Source organism: Coturnix japonica, chromosome 10 (genome assembly GCF_001577835.2).
Source record: "Coturnix japonica isolate 7356 chromosome 10, Coturnix japonica 2.1, whole genome shotgun sequence".
Lineage (NCBI taxonomy): Eukaryota > Metazoa > Chordata > Aves > Galliformes > Phasianidae > Coturnix > Coturnix japonica.
In genome coordinates this window covers 11,896,458-11,921,568 of record NC_029525.1, presented here as the reverse complement: position 1 = coordinate 11,921,568, position 25,111 = coordinate 11,896,458, and the positions used below count along the sequence as shown (strand labels likewise).

Genomic DNA, 25,111 nt, shown 5'->3' with positions numbered 1-25,111 from the left:
TTCAGAGCACAGTGGCAGAGATGACCAGCCAAGTTGGGCATTGCCAAGAATCTCCAATGAAAATGCTGACAACACAATTCAGGACAGAATGGCTGTCCCACCTCCTTCCTATTACCCAGCTCCGTGATTTCCCATGTGCCTACCCACATTACTTCCTTCATCAATCAGGGCTCGTTATCTCTTGAGCGCAGCTCTAAGCGCATTTCCAACAGGAGCCAAACCATTCACTTCATTTCCCTCTGCCAGGCTGCAGAGTCCTGGCCCCGAGTGACTCTGCTGACACAAACCGCAGCCACCTCCAGCACACCAGTTTCCCTGCCAGCATCCACTGTTCACTATGGACGTATTCAGCATCTGGTGAGATACGCACCCTTCAGTGCCCAAACAGCAGCATCTCAATTCCCTCTTTGGCACTGGTCTTTTGAGCCCAATTTGTTCTAGCACACCTGGGACACACCCAAAGAAATATACATGAACAAGTGAAATGAAACAACAGAAATGAGCCACATTGGATGCATCGCCATTAATCTGCAGGATCACTGTGATCCCAGGCTCTGCTGATGTCTCTTGCCCAGGACTGCAGCCCCTTTTGCACCTCCACACTTGGGTCTTTCAGAGGCAGCAACCATCAGTCTGAATTTTGCCCAACAGTGCAACGATAATAAGTAAAGGTCTAAGAATACAAATGACTCATGCTATTAAACTTGAAACCTGAGCCAGGCTTTAAAAAAAAATATTTAGAGCAATCAGCAAGGGCACAAACTCCAAGTTCAGCATTTTATGTTTGCAGGCCAGATTCCCCATCAGAAGGGCGTTCCTCTATTTCTAATATCACTATTAGTATTTTTCATTTAACAATTTGACAGAAATAAAATACACTGCAGCAACACCGGTGATAACACACTTACACCCACTTGAAAGACTGTCTTTATTCTTTCATAAGTCACTTCCAGCTTACAGCTCTATTGATCATCGGTGAGGATGAATGGAGCTTCCCAGGATCCTCTGGGAGAAATCCTACATATATATATATATTTTTATACCTACCAAACAACTATTTCTAAAATCCGACAAAACAGGTCATCGGGGCAACACTCCATTGATTTCATGTCCATTTATTCTTCAAGCACAGCATTGAACGCTCCATCAATAATTCAACAGGCTGAAGGCCACTGGTGCCCCAGGAGGGACACTATCTCATCATGCACACGGGAGCTGGCAGGTGCCTCAATTGCTAGAGATTAAGGGAGTCATTCACCCAAAAATCAAGTCTTTTTCTAAAGCCTGGCCAGGAGCTAAAAAAAACCATCAGTTGGAGGGTAAGGCCAACTGTGAGGACCAAGTCTTTGAGAAGATCCACTCCAAATCTTGCCTAGTGAGTACATCTTGTGTGTTCCCAGCATTAGTCAACCATTTACTACCCCAAGAATGACTTGTTCATCATCCTGACGTTAATTAGCCAGCCACTGCAATGCTAAAGAGAAGCAGTTCAGCTCTGGTGCTCCCATAGCCAGGAAACCCTCCCAGGGAAGGTGCTGCCCAACAGAGTTTTAGGTAATTATTCCCAGGTTTCAAAATCGGTTTATTTAAAGAGCTTCCCTCTCATCCTCCCCTTTGCTTCCAAGAACCTCCAGGATGGAACTTACAGGTCAAAGAGCCGCAGCGTCTGGAAGAGTTGCCATGACAGGGTGGTGAGCCGGTTATCAGAGAGGTCTCTGAAAATTAACAAGAAAAAAAAAAGGAGTCACGGTAAATAATTCCTCCTGCATGCAGCCCTACTGCCACCACAGGGCCCATCATTCGCTACAGTGCTGTCAAGCAGTTTAGGAAAGCTAAAATTGGGTCCTAATGAGAGATTTTAATGAAGATGAACCTGAATGGAAATCCCTCATTTTATTTTTCACTCTGAGGGTGGTGACGCACTGGAACAGGTTGCCCAAGGAGGCTGTGGATGCCCCATCCCTGCAGGCATTCAAGGCCAGGCTGGATGTGGCTCTGGGCAGCCTGGTCTGGTGGTTGGTGACCCTGCACATAGCAGGGGGTTGAAATGAAATGATCATTGTGGTCCTCTTCAACCCAGGCCATTCTATGAGATTTTACTCTTCCCTCCCCCAGGGGAAAGTAGTTTATATCCTGCTGCAATGCTAAAAGAAATAATAGTAATAATTCAAACAGTAAGATTTGCCTGATTCTTGCCTGTGAATCTGGAGCTCAACCAACCATACGAAGAAAGAACAAGTCTAATTTTGTACGCTGAACAAAAATTAAGTAAAACTGTCACGTTAAAAGTATTAACACCCGAGCTGTAACAACAGAACAATGATTACCCAAGGTATTATCATATGGTACCTAGTAGCCACGCATTAGAAGTATCCCGTTATGGCTGTTTGCTGCTTGCACCCAGGGGTATCGCTGCCACGGCAGCTAACAGCTCCCTGTCCCTCTCTCCATCTGCCCAAACTTGCAGAAACATAAATCTCATCTACCTGGGAGAGCCTTGCAACCCAGCAGATATCGCCTCTCCAGCTGGAAGCCAGGGGGGATAAAAGAGTGCAAAATCAAACTAAGAATTACTAAAAGAGAAAACCATGTTCAGGAGGCAGACGAGGCAGGGAGGAGGCAGCTACACAAGGAGAAGAGCCTCAGATTTCCAGCAGCTCAACATGATGATAAGGGAAATGCTGTCTGTAGCCTTCCTGGGTATGCCTGGGGTGAGCAGAGGGGTGCTGGAAGAATCCCAGATCTGCCTGTATCTGTGCTAGCATCCAGAGCTCTGGGAAACACAGGAGGTGACTCCTTATATCTCTTACTGAGCGTGCTTCCACTGCCATCAGTTCCCATCCCCTTGGGAGCTCTGGATTCATCCCACACACTACCAGGCTCATCCACAAAGCCCTGCTCCAAAATCCTGTGGTTAGGAATGGGGAGGTCACTGCAGCTCTGACACCAAACCAGCATTCCAATGGCTCTCCATGAGTGTGGCAGGCATGCAGTCCCACACATCCCAACAGCTCAGTGCTGCATCATTAAACCCTGGTTGTGCCCCTCAGACTGCCACGCTGTGTAAACCACTTCAAACCACAGGCACCTCATTTTGCATGGCTAAGATTCCCCCCCCCCCAATTCTTAAGGATGCAGACAAACTGCTTCCAGCCTCCAACAAAGTTTAGGGAGGTGACAAAAAACAGCAGGTGACGTTAAGCAGGGGAAAAGTTAAAGAAGAAAATAATTGCCAAACTCTCTTCTTTATCCACCCCAGAGCACTCAGCACCTGGGAAGTTTGCAAAGACAGATGAAAAGTAGGAGGGGAAGGAGCAGATCACTGCTAGAGAGAAGTGAGACAGTACAGTCCCTCCCCCTACACAGAGAGGAGAGAGAAGCATAACAGGGGATGCATGAGAGACAGCAAAATGTGGGAGAGAGGCAGAGATGCAGAGGAGGGAAGTGAGTCTTGCTAGAATGTCCTTTCTCAAAGGTCATGTTTTGCTACATTAGGCAGAAATGTCAAGAGAAAATTGGATTCTGAAAGAGAAGAGAAAAAACAACAGGCTTTCCACGCAAATAAGGGAATCAAAAATAGCATGATCATGTTATTACAATTTAGGGCACAGGGAGATGGAGGAAGGAAACGTCCTCACTAACGCAAGAATCTTTGCCATGCAGATGTGCTCAGCTTTTCTCCTTCGGTCCTTGGAAACCAACTCCTACCACCCACATCCCACCTCGGAAAGCCACAACCCACACTGAGCACTGGGGAAGATGAGCCCTCGCTTGTACACATCTGACCTTGCCCCAGTCATGTCAGACATCTATCATGTCAGAAAGGTCCTTGTACAAGGCCTTGATATCAGCATGGAGACACAACAGGGCTGCATCCACAAATGCAACAGAAAAACATGTTGTTTAGGTCACAGAGCCAAACACCTGAAACCTAATCCTGCTCTTTTATGCACGCATTGAGCCCATCTGCCAAGTGCTGTGGCAGAGCTGCTACAGGAAAACCTCTCTGCACAACTCCTATCACTCCCCAAAAGAGATCCATCCCCTGTGCTGGATGGGGCAGGCTTCCTAGGGAAAATAGCATGTGATTATGTAATTAGAGATAGCATCACAGTACATGCACATGAGGAGATTAAATTATGGCTCCACGGGTGAATGGAGCAATGGCACTTTATAACCAATTCAGGGTTTGTAAAGTTCCCTCTGTTCTATCACCATACACAGTGAGTTTCCCAGGCCAAAAGTTCTTTTTCACTTCCAGATCCTCATTGCTTCTATCACTGGAACCCCACCTTCCACCTATCACTGTTCAAATCACTCCTCATAGGTCGACAGTTAAACTAGATGATCTTAGTGGTCTTTCCAACCTTAATGATTCTATGATCTCTTTATCCATATCTTATGACCCTTTAAGTCCTCGCATTCTCAGTGTCCCCCAACAAGAGCTGCTCATCTCCTCCATCTGCTCCCAGATAATCCCCTGCAAAACTCTCTCCAACTGGATCAAGATTTGTTCTGCCTCCTTAAAATGCTGGAGAAATAAAACTGGGTGCTACAAGACCAGAAAGCTCATATAACTCCTGAAACACCCACAGACCGTTTAGCTGGGAGCGACACAGAAGTCACCTAACAATAGTAGGAGATCTTATTAAATTCATTTCAATATTGGCACGCTCGTATGGAGAAAGCAAAAATAAGCCTTTTCTACACAACCTGCTCCTTGACGAGCAGATTTCCTCCCTCCACAAAAGGAGGGTGTGGGTACCCTGGGATGGAAGAATCACACCAAGTTGTTTTCTGGCTTATGCCCAACAGCCCATTTTCCCCTCTATGCACTGCCTCAGCCATCCGAGCAGGTTTTGTTTGAAACCAGACAGAAATCACAGAACGCAGAAAACTTCAGCCTGAGCAATTAAAATTTGGCAGAGTTATAGGAAAGTGGAAACAATCCTGTAGCAGAGTGTGCCAGACAACCTTTATAATAGCCTGTGCATCAGCTCCACCAGTAATGAAATATGGCACATCACATGTCAAGGAGATACCTGGGAGAGAAGCAAAACACCTTCTTTGTGTATTTCACACTGGCAAAGAGAAGCCTGTCTCAGGACATAGCTGTGGCAATCTGGCTGAGGAATAAGGAAAGAGAAAAGAGAGCCATTCCTTTTGGTCCCTGTACCTGAGGAGCAGCACACAGGGACTAGGAAAGCATCACCTTCTGCACAGGAATCACAGAATTGTTTGAGTTGGAAGGGACCCTTCAAGGCCATCTGGTCCAACTGCCCTGCACTGAACAGGGACACCTACAGCTGATCAGGTGCTCAGAGCCCCATCCAGCCTGACCTGCAGTGTCTGCAGGGATGGAGCACCCACCACCTCTCTGGGCAACCTGTGCCAGTGCCTCACCTCCCTGATCAGGATAAGAGCTCAGTTCCAGGCAGCCCATAGCAAAGGGTCTTTCATGAAAGAGGAGGAAACAGCATGTTCTTCTCTTCCCTCGATTACCCTGCTACCAAAAGAGCTCCCACTATTAAAGCCATTTTTATTCAGCTAAATTAAGCTGGATGCCTCATTAATGACAGCAACAAGCTAGAGCCCCTGTAATTAAACTGTAAGCTATATTATGCGGTTCAGTCCAATATGATGTCAGAAGCTCTGCTGGGGAGGGACTCTGCTTGCCTATCCCTCCTCCACTCACTCTCATTTCCAGCATGAGGCATCCAGTTCCGCATGGGGGAAGTTTTCCATGCATTTTAATAACATGGTGCCACTCTGGAAGTCCTGATCATGGGAACAGAGCAGCCAGGGTTGGAGGAACTCAACCAAGAGCCAGACACAAATCAGAGATGAGGCACACCATCAAGCCTCTCCAAAACTTAATGTCTCTCCTTAATGTGATAGATTTATCCCCAGCCAGACCCAGGAACTGTGGAAATAAATACTGACCTCACCACAAAGCAGTCTCTGCAAGTGTTGAGCTCAACTGAAATCCCCCATAGCTCAGCACAAAGCCCCAACAGGACACACCTGAACCAGAGCCTGCAAAGCTTCAGAGAGTGCACACACAAGCCACACAGATGGAAAATATAGTTAGGTAAGTCAGTAGTGTTCAGGTCTTTGCTGATCCCAGACAGAGCAGAATAAAATAGCCATCAAGGTTCAAACTCCCTTTGTAAGTTTGGGCACCATAACTCTCTCTTTGATCCCAAATGTATCCACAGTATCGTACTATGCTCTACAAGGCATCTGAACTCACATATCACATCCCATCATCATATCATTCCCCCCAAATTATTTCTTGTTCTAATAGCCAAAACTTGTAATAATCTCTCAAACTCAAAGCCTCCTGCATTGAAGGAGAGCATCAACAGTGGGAGCTATGCCCAAAAGATGCGACATCAGAGAGGAGCAGCCCAGCACCCCTTCATACCTCCTAGTTTTAATATCATATCTCAAATGCCATTGAAACAGGATGGAAGAGGGTGGAGAGGGTTGACTCCTCCGCACTGTTCTTTAAATAACAGCATAGTAACACAGAAGCTTCAGAGCATAGTAGGGCAGGGGCGGAAGGCACCACAGCTCCGGCAGCTCTCAGCACATCTGCTTTGCACCTCTCCTCCCACCGCCTCTGCCAACAGCCCAGCCCTCAAAGGCCATCTCCACGATGCCTTCACACCCTCCAGCTCATCTTATCTGAGGCACCTCCCAGCTGCACTAAGCTTTTTTCAGAGACATATCGTCCCTCAGAGCTCACTGTTGCTCACAGTTTTGGTTCGGCGCATGGTACAGATGGGAAGTGGGCAGCAGATGTGGGTAATATCATCCCCTATGCTTCAAGATGGATCAAAGGCGGGGATCTGGCCCTCCCGTTGTTGCATGCTGTTTACACTGCTCTTCTCCAAAGACATCTGGGCTCCCAGAGGACTCGAGGAAAGGTTAAAAGCGAGGTCAGCCCTGCAGTCGCTTTCCCTTTGCCTGCCAGCTTCCCCGCAGGGCAGAGTCCAGCAGCATCCACATGGACATGCCAATCTCCCACTCAAGGAAAAGAAAAGTAACCTGCAACAGGCAAGAGCCCTTCCCTATGGCTGCCCTCTTACAGCTGAGATATCCTCAGAGATGCTTTGCATCAATCCTTTCTTTTCTCCCCCAACCTAGAGTCATTTTAGGTCCATTACATCTAGAATAACCATACACTGGGCTTTTCTCCTATTTCAATACCCAGCCATGATACTGGAGAGTTGCACTGATTGAGAACAAGGGTTGCCAGCTGACAGCTCCAGCAAGGGGCTGGCTTTATCCTGCCTGTTTGCTTCAAATTGCATGTTTCTTCCAAATAGGAACAGAAAACAGCTGGGAAATGCCTCCCACTCGCAGGTTTCCAGCAGGCCCGAGCAAACCAGACAGCTGCGTAACAAAAATCACCCCTGCTGTACTGAGACACAGCACGAGGAGACAGCATGGGATGGAAAGTACCTTAAGGGGCATCTCCTAGCATCCCTATACACACAGGGACACCAGACTGCAGACACCCACCCTCCCAGAATCCCATGTGTTTCCCATTGCATCTCATGGGTATGCTGAAACATTACAGGTGGGTGCACCGCTCCAGGCAGAAGGGCACCCCATGGATGTGGGATCCAGGCAAGGTGCACACAAGAGCCCCAGTTCCACTCAGCACACAGCCCTGGGATGGGGTCTTGTCATCCCCTCCTCAGGGAGGGCTGTACTCTCAGCTGTTGCAGGGCTCTTGCATCAAATTTATATTAAAAATAGTTCTCCCACACATGCACTTAATTGAGTGCCCAGAAATCAATGAGCCCTGAATAATCTCACACACTGCTCTTGCAGGGGTTAGTAAAGGGAACAGTAACAGCTATGCCTGAGCACTGATTTGTCTGCCTTGGGGAGCTGCCAAAGGCAGAGAGAGTCTGGGACAGTGATGAGGAATCTGCAAGCAGAGGCTCTGAAGAAAAGAAGGGTACAAAGATGTATGTATGGATATATATATATACACACACCCCTATATCTCCCAGCAACAGCAAAACAACAGGGCATTAGGCAGGCTAAGCTCTCAGCAGACACTGCTAAATGGTTTCCAATTAATTAACTGATTACATGATAGAACAGAAGGGGATTCAAGTGAGTGCTGTTGACCTTTAAGAATAATTAATATCATCAGGATCGCAAAACTCGTCCAAGAAAAATAATTAGGAAGACTCTAATATTGCCTCCAAAGCCATGTCGAAGGAGGAGAGGAAGGTTCTGGTTATTATAGAAGCACCATTCCCAAGTATTTTCTAGCAAACCCATTTTTCCTTTACACTTACTTTCCATAGAACTTGCACACACGCTTCTTCCCAACCCCAATCAACCCTCCTCCTTCTCTCCAGATCCATTTTCCCTATGACATTTTCCACAGCTCACCCCCAGTTCCACATGGAAACTTATGGGAAAAGGGCTGGAAAACCTGTGAGCTTCCCCAAGAAGGATTGCATGGATACACTGCAAGGGAGGCTGTGTGAGCAGTCATCATCCATTGCAGAAGAAGTGTGGAAAAAAAAGCCAAAGCCCTGGAATGAAACCCACCTTTTCAGCAAATAAATAAGTTTCCTCTGCAGCTTATTACTGTTGCAACTTCTGTGGCTTGACACTTCACTAAATTATAGATAAAAGGAAATACAGTCTTCCCAGGCTCAGAAAAGGAGGCTGCTGCCAAAGAGCTGTGTTTACACCAGCTAATGAAAAGAAAGTCTGCCATTAGCCCACAGCACCCAGCCTGCATCCCTGCTGAGCGCAGCAGAGCTTAGGATCAAGCAGCTGGACACATAGATGACCTTTAAGGTTCCTTTCAACCCAAGCTATTTTATGATTCTATGACACCCGCCCCGAGGGACCAGATCTGTGGGGCACATGTGGGGAAGAGAAAGCAGAGCTGGGATCATGCACCTCCAGTGGGACCAGACTCCTCCAGAGGGACTGCACTGTCAGCCAGTAGAGCTGGCAGCTGCCACCTCCTGTGCATCACAGAGGCTCCCGGCCTCAGCAGGAGGTGATGCTGATATGCTCCAGCAATGCCTCATCAAATGGCAAGATAAACACTCAACCTGGGAGACAGACAACATCAAGCAGAGAGCTGGCTCACAGCTCTCCCCAGGGACCCATGGGGAGGGGGAGCAGGGAGGCAGCAGCACCAAGGGGCACACCTGAGCACGGGGTTTGGAGCAGAAATGTTCCTGTTTGCAGCAGTTGAGCACACGCAGGGGAGTACTGTTCTGAGCAGAGAGTTGCCTACAGCTACTAAAGGCAGCCAGGGTCCAGCAAATCCTGCTTACTGCAATCCTCACTCATAACTACCCTAAAAGCAGAAACATGTTTTGTCCTTAGCAATTAGTTCTGTCAAAAAATTCACAGGAACATCCGAAAAAAAGGGGGCTGTACATTTCCTGTTCTCAAAACATGTTGTACATAAAAGAAAGATAAGTTTATTTCCTCTACCCTTTATCTACAAACCTTGGTCACTGTGAGGAGTATTTTCAAATGAAAAACATAATCACCATGAAAGCTCAGAGTGCTTCAAACTGCAGCAGGCATTCCTTCATTATTCCAAGATAGCAAATTACTCACAATTATCAACAAGCACAACTGGATTCAACAAACATTTAACCAGGCTCCATGAGCTGTGGTTATGGTGAGGTCAGATGTCAGCTCTCCTAGTAAACTTCCCAAGGGAGAAAACCACAGACAGCTGCTGGGTAGAAGTGCTGCAGGATGACTCCATTCCTGCTGCAGAGCAAAGCCAGTGCCAGGAGCCACTGCAGTTCAGAAAGTTTATATTGCGTCTGTCAAACAGACATCTCAGAAGACTTGCTTCATACAGAGGGAAAGATGGAAGATTGAAAGAGCTGCTGGCAGTGAAACCAGACAGGTCATTCCTCAGGTGAATTCAGACCTTATAGCTAGACACAGCATGCAGGTGTGAGCAAGAGGCAGGGGTAATATGAGGCTTCAGCACAAGCAGGGTGGCTTGGCTGCAAGCAGAAAAGGCCTGTACTACAGTCAGGGTGGCTGGAGCTGCTTGGAAGCTGGAAAGCACAGCTGTAGGCAGAGAGAACAGGAGGGTTGGAGGCGGGGAGGCCTGATAACACGGAGGCTGGGAGACTGATAAGCCCGATAAGGGGGGGACAAAGGCCGGACCTGGGTTGAAGGGTGGGAAGGAGAAGCTGGACCACGTGCAGGAGGGCCGGGTGGGGCACTGTCCGTGGTGCTGAACGGCGGTGAGCCATTCACTGCACAGTAGGGAGGAGGGGACGCCAGGCACACTTGTGATCCAGCCCGATGGTGGGACCTGTCCCCTCCCATCACCCACAGCACCTGGGAAAGAAAGACCTCGCACTCCTATTCGCAGCCTTATAAACATCTCAGTGTCTTGCATTTGATAATTCAAAATTCACCCCTAATACAAATGAAGGGAGAGGTTTGGTGAGAAACTTTCCCTTCCTCCCCTACATCTTTCTAATAAAATTTTATAATTCCAATAAAACACACAACTGCTTAACTCCTGACATTTAAATTATTGCCTAGTCACACGCTATCGTGGATTAATATCTCATCATTCATGCCCTGACGTATCTTATTACTCAAATAATGTATGATTTGAATGTTTCTATTTTTCTGCCCTGGTGCTTAAAGCCTGTACATCAAAAAAGGGAAAAAATCATCCCTGGAACTGTACTGTTAGTAAACCAGAATCAAGAAAACAAACAATCTCAGGTGAGATAATTTGAGTGGTCACTCAACTTTCCCTCATCCCACCGTGATTTCTCTCTCTCCCAGCAGCTTTCCATGAGGCTTCCATGCTCTTGGGTCTTCTCTGGGATGTTACTCTTCCCTGTGCAGTAGCTCTTACACTGGCAAAGGTAGATAAGACACACCTTATAACACAACTCAATAACTGAGCCACAAGTTTTGTTCAACAACAAAAAGGAATAGCCATAGGATGTTTCTGGATTATCTCCATTATGAAGTGATCTCAAGAGCCTAGAAACAAAATCTGGTCATAGTCAGTCCCCTAACTGCTGGAATCAGCTCATTATGTGCTGCTGGTGTTCTCTTCTGAGAGGCTGGAAGATATAGTGAGGTTTAACTAACAACAATCTCCTTCAGGACTACGTGTGATGTTTGGCCAGTCTTTGAATGGCATCTCACAAGAAGACATCTATCAGGTCATTGTTGCACAAGGGCTACATATTATACAGGACAAGCACCCCCAAGCAGTTTCTGTTATTTAAGAAAAGGGAAAAACAGGACTCAAAAGGCAACCGTTACTCTCTAAAAGAACAGCAGTTGCCTCTTCCACAAATACTCCAAAAAACAATGCAATCTTCAGAGAGCAAAATAAGTCCCTATAGTCACACAGTGCAGCTGGAAACATCTCAGCATTTCAAAAGAAGGAGAGAGAAAGCCATGCTAAAATCCTGAGAGTCCAGGTACTAGAGCAATAGGCATGGCAGAATCCGAGCAGGCAACAAATACTTGTGATAGCATTATTACAGCTCATCTTACATTGCAACCACATCCCACAGTTGAATGCCAGATATCACTAGAAACCATACCAGGAGTTATACTGCAAATAGAACACATAAAAGGAGAGAAAACAAGCGTTGTTGTTCCAGGTTTTCAGGTGGGGAGATCAAGGCAGAACAGGTCTTGCTCCAAGGTACAAAGTGCTCGAGATAGAAAGTTTCTGTCTCAAGTCCCATTGGAGTACACAATTCATAAAATCACTGCTCCACCTCCTATTACGACACAAAACACCTCCTGAGCTGACTGGAACAGCCTGCAGTCAGGAATCCTACACCCAGACCTCCACATAGAAGTCAAATGACTTTGACCCAGCCTAAAGGAAAACCTGCAGGAAACCAGAATCTCTACTGCTGTCAGTTGGCATATCTGCTCTGTGCTGGCATCCAGGGAACAGAGCAGATAGAAAGACAGAGCAGGAAAGTTTATGGAGGAGGAGACATTGCTGCTGTTTGTTTTGGTGAGTACACTATAAGCATGCCCATCATTTTACATTACAACTAGAGAGACACAGGGGAAAATGCCTCCTAAGTAAATCACAGCACAGAGGCTCACTGTTAGAAGGTGGTGGGGTGGGAACTTCTTTTACTCTAAAGGGTGAATCAAATTGTATCCAAACTGCCTGCTTGATTAGGAATAATGAAGGAACATTCTATTTAATGACTATTTAAGACTGTTTAATTTTTCCTCTTTTTTTTTAATAGTCATGCAAAAATTCAACTCTCATTTAGTCCTTTGGAAATGCAAAATAAAAGGCATTAAACTATCGAGGAGATGGTTTAGTTAAGCACATTACTTCATACTCTCAGTGAGTTAAGAGCTCTCATCTACTGTGCCCCAGTTTACGCACAGGACTTGTCAGACTGCACTAGCTCAAGAGTACAGAAAGGAAAACATAAGCAATTAACACATGACAGTTTGGATTAGGAGGAGGCTGCCAAGATGGATATGAGAGCAGTGTAGCAATGAAAGAACAAAATGTAGAGAAATCATCGGGAAGAGAGTGAAAGGGTAATAGCACATCCAGGATCGAGCGGGACTGCAGGCAGTCACAGGGCGTGGAGTTGTTTACAGGAGGAGAGCAAAAGAGAACATTTAACTCTGCCTTATATACACAAGTGGCTCTTTTAGAGCAAGGCAATAGATCATTAAACACAAAGGACAGGAAAACGACCCTCAAGCCATGACTGAGAGACTGATGCTATACTTGCAGTAATTCAAAGTCTGATATTCTGTTCCTTTCCTTCTTTATTATAAGATCTTGATCAATCTCCCATATGCACAGAGCAAAGAACGCAAACCTTGCCAGCCTTGCCAATCTGTTACCTGCATCCCTTGTAATCATGTGAGCCTCAGCTGCTGGAGGGCTTCGAGTGCTGTCCCAAAACAGCACTGAAGAGCACACAAACTCACCCACTCTACACTGCTTGGCTACCTCAGTTTTCAGGGGATACACCCCAGTTTCTTCCTTGTCAAAGACTAAAGCCACAGCATGACTCTGGGAACTCCCATGCCAAAGCTGCAGATTACTTCCAACACCAGCATAACAGTTCACATGACACCTTACATCACTGGAGTCAGAAGGGACCCCTAAAGGGCACATAGTCCAGCTCCCCTGCAACAAACAGTGACGCCACAGTTGCCAAGTGCCCAACGGGACACCCAACCCAACTCCACTCTCTGAGTTATACAACCAATAGCACAGGTCCTAGGATACTCCAGGTTAACCACATTGAATTCCCTATGGGAACAGACCCATTCATCAGCCAGCTCACACTTTATCAGCCAGAGGGGGTCCATGCACATTCCTGCCAGCACCTCCCAGTTTATCCTCAAGCCTTAATTTTATAGCAAAAACACTGGTAAGATCACACAGATATAAAAATCCTACAGAACAGAAAGTGGCCTGCCCATATGATACTCCAAAACCAGTTGCAGTCAGCACAAAGTACTCTTGAAGCCCATCCTGGCTTTTCCCAAAGAACATCCTTAAGATGCTAGGGTGAAAAATAGAGGAAAAAAAGCTTTATCCTCAATCCCATCCCTGCTCTGGCAGGCAGTGCTGAGAGCTCTTTGACAGGAGCTGTGTCTTGGCCAGCCCACAAACCCATTTAGAACACGTATAAACATCCAGAAGACACTTTAAGAAGAGCCTCTAAACGCAGGCAGAAATGGCAATTATTAATTTTCTAAATAGAAATCTGACTACTTAAGCCTTATTTAAAAGTGTGCCTGTCTCTATAATTACACAGCCTTAATTTGTTTTCTTTCCTCCACAATAAATAAGGTGCGCACAATTACCCTCTGCAAACACGGTGCCTCCTGACTGGCTGGCCCAGTATGCAGCTGTTCAGGAAAACATTTAGAGGGAATTACAGTCTCTTAAGTACCTGTTTCCCAGTACAGGGAGACTCAGACACCACAAAAGTCAATTTGTCTCGCCCTAGGCACAATCTGCAGGAACTCTCCTCTCCCACATGCTTAACTCTACCACCCCAGCTGTGAGCAGCAGGCTGGACACACTGCCTAGAAGCAATCAGGTCTTGTCCTCTCTTGTGCACTAGATTCCCAGAGCTGGGTTTTCCTGGTGACTTCCCAGTGTGTAAATAAGGATTGTGATCACGTTGCTTTCCTTCCTACAGGGCACTACAACAACCTCTCTGCGCTGTTTCTCTGCCTATTTTCATGACAGTTACCTGGGAAAAGATCCTCGTGACTTGTAATTTCCTATCAAGTTGAATTAAATTGGCCAGAGCATTCCAGTATTACTAAGAGAAGAACAGGCATGGTAAGAACACACAAGACTTTCCCCTCAATAAACTTTTCTACACACAGTGACATAGTAAATATGTATTCAGATGGTTTATGCATCTTAAATTTAGGCACCATATCATCCCAAATTCTTCTTGTGTACATCAAGCCAAAGACTGAGGTTTTGTGTCATCACTAAACCGCTTTTAGTCTGCTACCCCAATTTACCCACATCTGAGCAGTCAGAACAAAGTTATCCACCCCACATTCCATGCACGGTGCTCTCCACAACCACTTCCCTATTAGCCAAGAGACAGCAAAAGCTGCACAGAAATGGGAGTAGGAACCCACCAGTGCAACTCTGCATAGAAATAGGAAAGGCTTCCAGAAAGGCTCTGGATGACATTCAGTTTAGATCAAGCACGTGTCCATCCACTTCAACACAGAGTCAGAACTACTTTTAGAAGAAATCAATGGCCCAAGATCTACAACAATGGGGAAGGGGGTGGAATTTAAATGAACACACCAAACCTCATCCAGAACCATTTTGAGCCCCTACAAACCTGAGCTCCTGCAATTAGGGCTAAGTGATCTGCTTATGATTGCACAGCTGGGGTCTGAAGACAAGCACATGCAGTAAGGAACGGACAGAAATAGAAGCTACAGGGAGAAGGCAGAGCTATCTGGTCCATCCAAGATGAGGAAGCCTTGATGAAGGACACTGGGAAAAAGTCACTTCAGAGGGAGGCTGGGATTCAATTTAGAATAGGGAGGGATGGAGGGAAAAGAAAGCAATTGAGTCCCTGTCATTTGCATACAAGTTTAACATGGAAAAATGCCTGCTGCTTTTCAGATCCAGCTCACAGCACCCCATGAGGTCCAAGGATCACTCTTACTCAGGCTGTGAAATCTCTATGTTGTTAGACATGTGCAGTCCATACATCTCAGCACCACCTGCAATCATCCAAACACACAGCAAAGGAGCAGCAAAGCCACACTGTCCTGCAACACATTCAACTGCTGCCAGCTCTGCCATGAGGGGATTGGGATGGTATCCCTTGCTCTCGTCAGCTACTATACCCACTTAAAACAGTCCAAGACTCACAGCAGAGTGATATTTCCATTAATCCTTTTACCCCTGGCACCTACATGTAGTGGGTCCAGAAAATATCAGGCTCTCAGCAAGCTGAGCTCTCCAAGAAGCAGCAGCCAAGAAGACACCCTGATGTGCTGGCATAGCTCTATGGGCACATAGCAGAACCCAACTGGCACTGGGTGCCTGTAAGCCCAGGCAGCATCCATGCTCTCTTATGCCAGAATTAGATAGTCCTAAGAAAAAGAAGCCAGCACCATGATGTAAGAGTTCAAGGACATAGATGTCCCTGCAAGACCCAGCTCTGCATCCCTGAGGATGAGAATCCACCACCAGGAGCAGACACCTCACAAACATTCACACCCCAGGGACACATCGCTGGGTGCGCTCAACAGCATCAAATCCCACCAGCAAACACCAACCAAATAATGCACTTCCTTGCCTCGAGCTTGAAACAGCAAGGAAAGAAAGACGTTAAGAACATGATCAATCTTACACAGCCCGAGCAGTAAACAAACACATATTTCATCACAACATACCAACCTCAGCTTCTGACACAAGATGTATATGTTGGGTTTTTTTTCCCTCCCCATCTCAAAAGTAATCACGAAAGACAAAAAAATGAACCCAAATATTTTCTAAGAAAGCAATAACAAATGTACGTGTACACATTAATGGTGCATTCAGATTCAAAAGGAACATATCTCCTTCCACACTCCTATGATAACTGAACAAATTTCATCAGGTATCAAACACTATGCATGTAAACAGATAAGAATTAATAAGCTGCAATTGCACAATTGACAAACTACATTAAAAAACTACCAGTTGGGAGAGGTATTTCAGAAAGAGCATTTCCCATTAATAAACAACCACACGAAACAAATGCTACAAATCAACATAATAAAGCACGAAAATTAGGGAAATCCCTATGGCCAGTGTTAAGGAGGTTATACTATAACAAGGAATGCACTTTTAACAACTCAGGAAGGCCCCATGTTTGTTCATAACGCCCTTAACTATTCATGCCCTTTGGTACTGCACATCTCCTATTTAGCAAGTACTTTACCGTCACTTAGCAACTGTAACTGGTTTTCCAAAAAGGAAGCTTCTGGGGTTTTCAGTTCAAATAATCTCTGAGCACACATCAAAAGACAAATATATATGGCTCTGCAGGTTGGATCTATCTCCCTCCACCGGTAATATCCCATGTTAATGGCCGCGTGCACCCACAGAGTCAAATAGCTGTGCTCTGCAACCATTTTTCCATGGCAAACACTAGTGGTGCTGGTTTCTAAAACACAGGGATGCTCTCCATCCCGCTTGGCAGCTCACACCCAAAGCCGTGCACTTCTCACCAACTTCTACTTTGTTGTTCTTTTAATCTGTGTGAGAGCCAAGTAAGGTTTACCTTGGACACAGCTGCTTTGCCAAGACATCTCAAGCCCATGAACATGTCCCATAACTTGTATGGTATTCCAGCTTTTGTTCAATGCCTTGGGAAGGTGAATAGATATCCAGTAAAGAAATCCCTTGGCCTCAAGCATAGGGAAACTCCTTGGGATCTCATATCTAATGGCTAATGATGCCCAGGGAGATGGACACTCACACAATACCCAACAACGCCACTACTCCAGCCCTACCTGATGCCCACCAATAAGCCAGCTCCCAAAGCCACTCATTAAGAGAAAACCACGTGCCTCAGGATTTGCATAACGAGATGGCCGTCCCTCCACCCCTTCCCCTTCAGCATCCCCCCCTCCCTCATGCCATGCTCTATGACCAAGGCATTGCTGAGGGAGCAGAGGGGACACAGACAGCAGCTGGCTGCACTCACTCACATGTAGCGCAGATGAGGGTTCTTCGCAAAGGCGCGTGGCTGGATATTTCGTAGTCCTGAGTTCCTGATTGTCCTGCAAAGAGAATGAAAGGGATGCAATGAAGTCAACATTGAAGACAGCTCTAAAGCCCTGTGCTATGTAGCAGAGACAGAGCCCAATACTGGGAGTAGCAGTGCCAAAATGAGTATGCTGGGAGCCCTCTAGTCCCTAAGGAGGGACATCTCACCCCCAGACAGCCTCCTCAAATGCAGAGGAAATTGGGCTTTTCAGCTTCAGCTGATACACAGAAGCACAGGCTCAGCACAGTGCAGCTGCTAACAACAGTACACCTCTTTACTGTTTGCTTTGACAAGATGAGAACTGCATCAGTCTGCATGCAAGATGTGTGTTTAGCATGCAGTGTATTGGGGTTCAGATACCTGGGTGGTACCCAGCCTTCCCAAGCATCAAGCAAACAAATCGAGACCCTTGGGCCTAAAGTGCTTTGTGATGCACAAGGTCATTCTCTTCTGAAACCAGCAGGGCTGCACAGGGAGATGCCATTTCCTTATTGTGCAGCACTACCACAACAACAACCAAACTAAATGAGAACCAACAGCCCAGCATTGAAGGATTGGCAGAGACAGCTGGAAATTCACATTGTGGGACTGAAATGAGTCAGAACAATGCACAAGCCCAGCACCAGAACAGCGGGGGAGAGGAGAGGTCAGGGCTGATGTGTGTTGACAGAACTGTCAGGAGCTAGCAATCTTCCTTCTCCCAGATCCAGCAAAGACCAGAAAGCACTTCATCTCCATTTTGTGAAGTCTCATAACAAAACACTGCAGAGCCAGCAGCTTAAACAGGCTCCAAAATGCCACTGCACTGAGACAAAGGGAACCATTTGCTTAGGAAGGAAGGGACTGCCCAGTGCGCTTCTCTTGCCCGACATGCAAGACATACTCACAGCCTCTGGAGTCCCGTATACAGCTCCATGTCTACAGCATTCAACGTCTGCAAGTTCTTCCAGTTCTCTATGTGTCTGTGAAAGAGAAGGAAAGGTTCAGCCACGGCACACCCAGATGGCAGCACACAGCATCATGTTCACCTTTGTGATAGCCCAAACCTTCAACGTGCAGAAGGTCTGGGGATTGGATGTACTCTGGCTTTAGCACACTTATCCCCCAGATACATGTGGTATGCATCACGTTGCCAAAATAAGCAGCTTCCCATGCTGCTTTTTATTCTGTGTTCCCAGCACTCCAGGGGGAAAAAAAAAAGACAACCTCCACCACCACAGTTTGACTCAGAATTTCCAGTGTAGGGAATGCAATCGATCCCTTGTACACTATTGGTAAAGTCATTGCTTCTCCCCGTGCACATCAGTGAAAAAATGCCACTTAAAAGGACTGACAGTAAATAAAACCTCTCTGCAAAAAATATGGGACCTGAAAGGGGGAGGGAGGGGGAGGAATGGTCATATATTTATCCATTCTGTTACTAGGGTGGACAAACAGGGTGCTGGTCCTTGCTAGCTGGAAGTGCTGCTGGCAGCAGAGTGCCAAACTCAGTTTGGAAGCCATGCCTTTATTATAAATTCCTCTGTCGCCTGGGGCATTCTAGCAGGTATGTTATGGAGAACGAGAACAGAAATAGATCTGTCGCCAGGGGATCGTTATTCAGTAAATATTAGAGCTGGGGGACGGTGACAGATCGACAGCCCCAGAGGACGGGGTCCCCTATTATCAGTAGCATAGGAGTGAGGCTGGCAGCAGCATGGCCACAGGCCCCTAACAAGCTGCAATGCAATACAGCTGGGAGGAAGCTTAGTTTTCACCAGCCAGGTAATCTATGGTGAGTCTTTCTCACAGACCAAACTCATATTCTTTCCACCAGAAAGCACGTTCTCAAGAGAATCTTGCTGCAGAGCAGGTAAACGTGGTCCTCTATCAGAGCAACCTCAAAGACGGTCTGTCCATCTGTCCAGTTCCCTTAAATAAGGCATAACAGAAGTGCAGCCTCCAAATTGCACAATGTATGCACTCAAACTCACATTGGCCCTGATGCCATCATTGGGTTTGTGCGCAGCTCTGGGAAGTGAAGCATTTCTTGTGATGGAGGGTTAGGGGTGATGGGCCAATGCTAAGAATCATCACCTCTGGGAACAGGACCTCACATGGTGGAACAGAGAGTGAATAAGGGGAATAGGGACCTTCGGCCACTCCCAGAGCAGTCACAGAGGTCATGAATTCCTTCTCAAGACATAGTGAGTGCTGGAGAAATGTTTGCACAAGAACAGATGAAAAAGCACAACAGAATTGGGACTTAAGCTACATCCCAAATGCCAGCCAGATAAAGAAAAAGGAATGTAAAAATCCAAATTCTGGATTAAACCTAATCCCTGAACACATTTCTGTGCTATCACCCTCCAGATCCAAGAAGAACAGAGACCCAGAAAAGTCATCTCTACGGATGCCCCATCCCTGGAGGTGCTCAAGGCCAGGCTGGATGGGGCCCCAGGCAGCCTGAGCTGGTGGGGAACAACCATCCCATGGCAGGGGGTTGGAACTCAATTATCTTGAAGGTCCCTTCCAATTCAAGCCATTCTATTCTAGTCTATGAAAGGGCAGCACTGAAATTTCACATCCTATGGTACAAGACTGTAGGACTGTATTTCTGGGTACTTGTCTTTTGCAGGACTACAGACACAACTCCAACATCCAAAGGAGAAGCTCCTCCAAGAAAAGAAGAGGCAGGAAGGGGATGACTTGGGTTTACCACTAGGGCATGCTGGAGATACAGCATCCGAGCACTGATAGAGGGCAGAGATGGAGCAGCCCTGAGCCAGGAGCTATGGAGCAACCACAGCTGGGAGGGAGGTGGCAGCCAGATTGGCTCTTATTTCATTGATTGTGGTTGCTAAAATAAAATAGTCGAGGTTATTTTTGACCTGACTCTCAAAGCCACATGCAGCATATGAGAGGTAGGAAGAGACCTGGGCTTGTTCCCAATGACACACAGTCTTGCTGGTGACTGGGGGTCTTAGTGAGAGCTGTAAATCTGGCAGAACTACAAATGTCTTGGCCTGCTCTGGACTCAAAATGAAGAAATCTCTCATGCAGTCTACAAAATGCTGCACTGTAACTATGGAAGTAGAAGAGAGCCATTATGCCAGTACAGACCTCCAATGAAAAGAATGGCTATTGCCCTTCAAGCAGACCAACCTCTCCAGAAGGGACACTGCACCAAGCTGTAAAGAAACCTCCAGAATCCATGCTCCAGCCTCCCAAAGGCAGCCCAGGATTTTCCTGAGCCAGATACGCTTCAGTTTGTTATTTAACATACACACACAAAACACTCATATAGGGAGTGACAAGGGAGGTGGAAATAAATACACACACATATAATCTCATGACACAGCAGCTGTTTTAGATAGAGTGCAACAGAGGGTGATGGCATCATCTTGAATTAGGTGCACAGCTCAGCAAGCAACTTTGAGTCCTTGTAGTTATACAGATGCTTCCCATCACAAGGGGCCCCAGAAAGTCATTTTCATACACATATATATGTACACACACACACTTATTTCAGCTTAGGAGTCACTCTCTATCTCCTCAAAGCGGCAAATCAGACTTCATTGACAGACACCCCAAAGATACACCCAGAAATCCATTCTCTTTTGTTCCCGATAGCTTTTGAAAGAGTAGCGTAACCTTTAAGAAGGGGATTCAGGCAAATCCAGCCAGCACAAAATAAACAGAAATGCATCTTACTCTGAAAGTTCAAGGAGTCAAGCTGTGATTGCAGAATTGGCAGCAGTTGCACAGGAAAACAAACCAACCAAAGAAACTTCAACCCTAAAACTTCAGTCCCTCTTCACATCCTTCACCTTCCCAAGTTAGTTCCTCTTCCTTTCCATGGCTTTGCTTGCCCTCAAAAGACAACATCTATTATGCAGATTCTGGCCAAGTCCAGGTCTACCTGCACTGCAAAGCTGCCATTTACAAACCAAATTGTCCTCTTTAGGAGTAAGCTGGGGCTTATTCCTTCCAAATTTGTACTGAAATGCTCTTCTCATTTCTTACAACACACACAACACAAGCACTTCATATTTATTTTGTCTTGCATCAAAATTATCTTTGCTTAAGCAGCTTTTTTCCTTTCCTGCTATTTACATTCTCCTTCCTTTACAAGGAAGTCAGACCCACCCAGCAATCATTTATAAATTACACAAGGTCAGTTCTCCCAGGGCAGCATGCCTGCACCGAGCAGTGAAGTACAAGGCAAATTGAACCAAATGCCTTAAGAGATATTACCTCAAGACACAGAAGAAATGCAGATACATTGCTCAGACAGAGCTTTGGTGGTGAGATCGTTTCACTTCTGGCTTCGAACCCAACACACAACTGGATCATATGCTTTAGTGACCTTCACAATGAGTACCACCGTGATAGGCACTGTAACAGAAAACGGCTGCATTTTCTTCATCGACCTATTTAAGTCCTTCTTATCTTCAACAAGGGTGACCAGAAACATGGAGCAGTCTCCAGAAGGACTAATTTTACAGAGGCAGCTCTCCACTGGTACACACAATGCCTTGGCCCTCAGCTCAAGATCACAGCATCCTTATCACAGCCCCATTGGCTTGTCCTTTCTGAAATCTTCTATCCACTAGACCATTCCCAACTGACATGATTTCCAAGCTGACAGCAAAAGCCCACATAACTCCCTTACATGCACTACAGACTTCCTTGGATTTGCTTCTGCCCTTCACCTCATCCATGCTAAGCCCTCTGTGCCCCCACAGCCCCTGCACTGAGCCAGCAGCAACACCCACAAGCCAGCTCCTGCCCTTTGAGCCAATGCCTTAATGAAGGCAGGAGCCAACTTCACCTGCAAGCAACCTCTACCAACATATTTCACCACCTTTTCCCCTTTAGCCAGCTCTTCACCTCCAACACTACACTATTCTCAATGTAACACCATCATATTAACCTCGCACCATGAAGCGGTCTCTCTCTGTTAGGAAATCAGTTACCAATTATAGAGTTATCCAGATAAAAGCCATCTCTAGGAGGTCAGTCCTGCATCATATCTCAGCCCCCACTTCAAACAGCACAAAGCCCTCTTTGCCATCCCCACAGCTCCCAAGCGCTACATGAAGCCAGTGGCTTTTTCCCAGCTTTGCTGACAGATCAGAGATCTCGTTGGCCATATGGTCACCCAATGGCAGGCTTTAACTTCTGGCTGGTCTCCAGACATGCCTACAGCCAGCCCCACTTGCTGGAAGCAGAGCAGTTGCCACCATCCCATGGGAATCCCCATCACTCTGCCAAATATATCTGGACGCAGGCTGGTGTCACCTCCTTGAGATCACGCATCAAGCCTGCACAGCCCTATACTCTCCTTTTCCAGCCTTGGGCCAATGCAGCAAGGGAGATGAAAACATCCACAAATATTTAAACACAACCAGGCTCATTTTATCCCACGTGAATGAGGCAGGGGTGAGAAGCAGCAGCTTATGCCAATTTACTGAGTGATTAGCTTGAGGCTACTTAATGTCTCTGACCTTCCTTCACCCTCCTTATATGACAAGGATAATATTTATCTAATCTCTCTCAGCTTTTCAAGTGCTGTGGTAAATAGCTTTAAAAAAAAGGCACTTGATGAGCACCAAGTATTACATAGCATGTGTACATGTGTGGTACCCAATCCTCATCCAGCCCAGACTGAAGGAAGATGACTTTCCATCAGGGTGCCATCAGCTCCAATCTGACAGAGCAGATGGCACATCATCTTCAGAGCCACGCTGCACAAATGCCATGTCAGGCTCCCAGGGACAAGGCCATGGAAGAAGAAAAGGTTTGGACAACACATTAAAATCACGGTTTGAATTGTTAGTGGTCCTGTGTGGAGCCTGGAGATGGGCTCAGCAATCTCTGTGGGCCCTTCCCAATTCAGAACATGCACACATTGGAAAAGCAAGCAGAGTATTGGACTCCTTTCTCTCACAGGGCAATGGGAAAATTGATTTGTCAACCAGGCACATTACACCTCGCAACGCAGATAGGAGCATTAGCTTTCAATTACCTGATATGTTTAGCATTATAAACAAACCACTTGGCACGCCAGCGCTACACCATGAAGATATGAATGTGACCGTAGGAAGAACAGAGAGAAGTCATCTACTGACTACTGAGCCCTGCCTCCTCCAGGTAGAGGTGCAGGAGCAGACAGCAAACCCTGGAGGCTGGGAAACCACTGTCACCAATGTCACCCCACTGGGGCAAGCCCTGTGCTCTGGGGCATAGCACAGCCAAGCTGGGGCTGACAGCCCCTTTTAACCACAGGGCTGGGGAAGCCATAAAGAAATCAGCCATTTTTCGCAGTATTATAAGGCACTTATCACATACATTTAATAACCAGAGGCATGAAGGACTTGATTCCCTCAATATGGAAGTTATAAAATTGAATTGGTAACTGAGCATTAAAGGCAAGTGCAGCTGAATGAAGACTTATGAGGGCAATATTTTCCCTATTTGAAGCGTGGGCTTCCCCTTTCCAAATGCACATGGAAAAAGTCACCCAACAGCAGATAACTTTACATCATTAAGGATAATTTGAGGTCAGTGAGAGAAAGGGTGGGGATGCAAGCAAATCCAGCTTTGTAGAATTAATTATTAGCGTAACCCCACAGTGTAATTGCAATTTGTCAAGGTAATGATCGTAAAACACACCACTGTAACACAGCTCTCTGTGTGATAGCAGATTTGCTTCTCTTGTCAGGGCCATATAGGGTAAGCAGTGCTGGGGAGGATGCTCCCAGTCACCCTCCTGTGGGTCCAACCATCATCAGCTTGGGCATCCAACCCAACAAACCAAACTAGGCTCTTCCAGAAGGACTGGGCAGAAGAAAAAGCTCTCAAATCCCACCCCAAAATTTGCAGTGCAGAATGAGTTATGCCCAGTCACCTGCTTTTAGAAAGGAAGAAATAGGCCCAAGTGGGACAGCAGAGCAATTGCCATCAACAAACACCCGCCTTAATCTCTCATCACTGTTACATCTCAGCTAGTGCGCAAGAACTGAGATGTCCCAGAACCCCATGATGCTGAAGAACCTCATTAACCTCCTGTTAATGACTGCAATCACAAACAAGCATGCCCAATTGCACCACAGCCATCTGGGACAAGAGGGCAAGCCAAGGGGAGAGAGACCATATCTTACACTGAGCACTAATCTTGAGATGAGAGAGCACCTTTTGCTTTATGGGGTGCAGGAGACCAAGGAGGCTGCCCTTTGGACAGAAGCTGGTTCTCTTTGCATCCTCCAGGTCAAAGAAAAGGATGCTTTAAGCGACTTTAAACCACTTTTAATCCTCTTCTGCATACCCCCACTAACCCACAGGCACGCTCCCCAAAAGTACAAATGCCGGACGAGTCTAAATTTGGCAGCTTTTATATTCTCATCAGCTTCATCCCAAACCCTGTTTAAATTTAGCCACACGCTCTGGGGCCAAGCAGCAGACACTTCTCCTCTGTTTGCATCGCAAAGTGCAAAACCCAAAGGTCTCTGTGCTTCTGCCACAGCTGTGGATACACCCAGAACCCTCCATCCCATCTCATCCTCCTCTATAACACCTCAGCCTCATTAATCAGGGCTTTCCCACCAGTCCTAACACCAGGAAACCTGCTGACCCCATGCAGCAAGGTTAGAGCCAATCTGTCCTGGGCTCATGTCCTGCTCCCACGAAACTCTCATTTTCCCAAGGAACCTAAACTCCATTCCCCCAGCAGTTTGGCTGCCCTGATGTTTACGAAGCAATGCCCAGCTGGGCTGGATGGTGGCCAGGCTCCCAGCCGCTCCGCTCGG

The 25,111-nt window shown here is 46.5% G+C and overlaps 1 protein-coding gene across 5 annotated transcripts in view; it reads right to left on the bottom strand.

The window, feature by feature from the left end:
• NTRK3 (neurotrophic receptor tyrosine kinase 3) overlaps positions 1–25,111 on the bottom strand; it is a 186,154-nt gene that overhangs the window by 144,883 nt on the left and 16,160 nt on the right. For all 5 annotated transcript variants that reach the window (XM_015873065.2, XM_015873066.2, XM_015873068.1 and 2 more), the window contains exons 2-4: positions 18,209–18,283; positions 17,263–17,334; positions 1,647–1,715 (exon numbers count right to left, since the gene is read on the bottom strand). In XM_015873065.2, the coding sequence (XP_015728551.1) occupies positions 1,647–1,715; positions 17,263–17,334; positions 18,209–18,283 (216 nt within the window). The remainder of the gene's footprint in view (positions 1–1,646; positions 1,716–17,262; positions 17,335–18,208; positions 18,284–25,111) is intronic.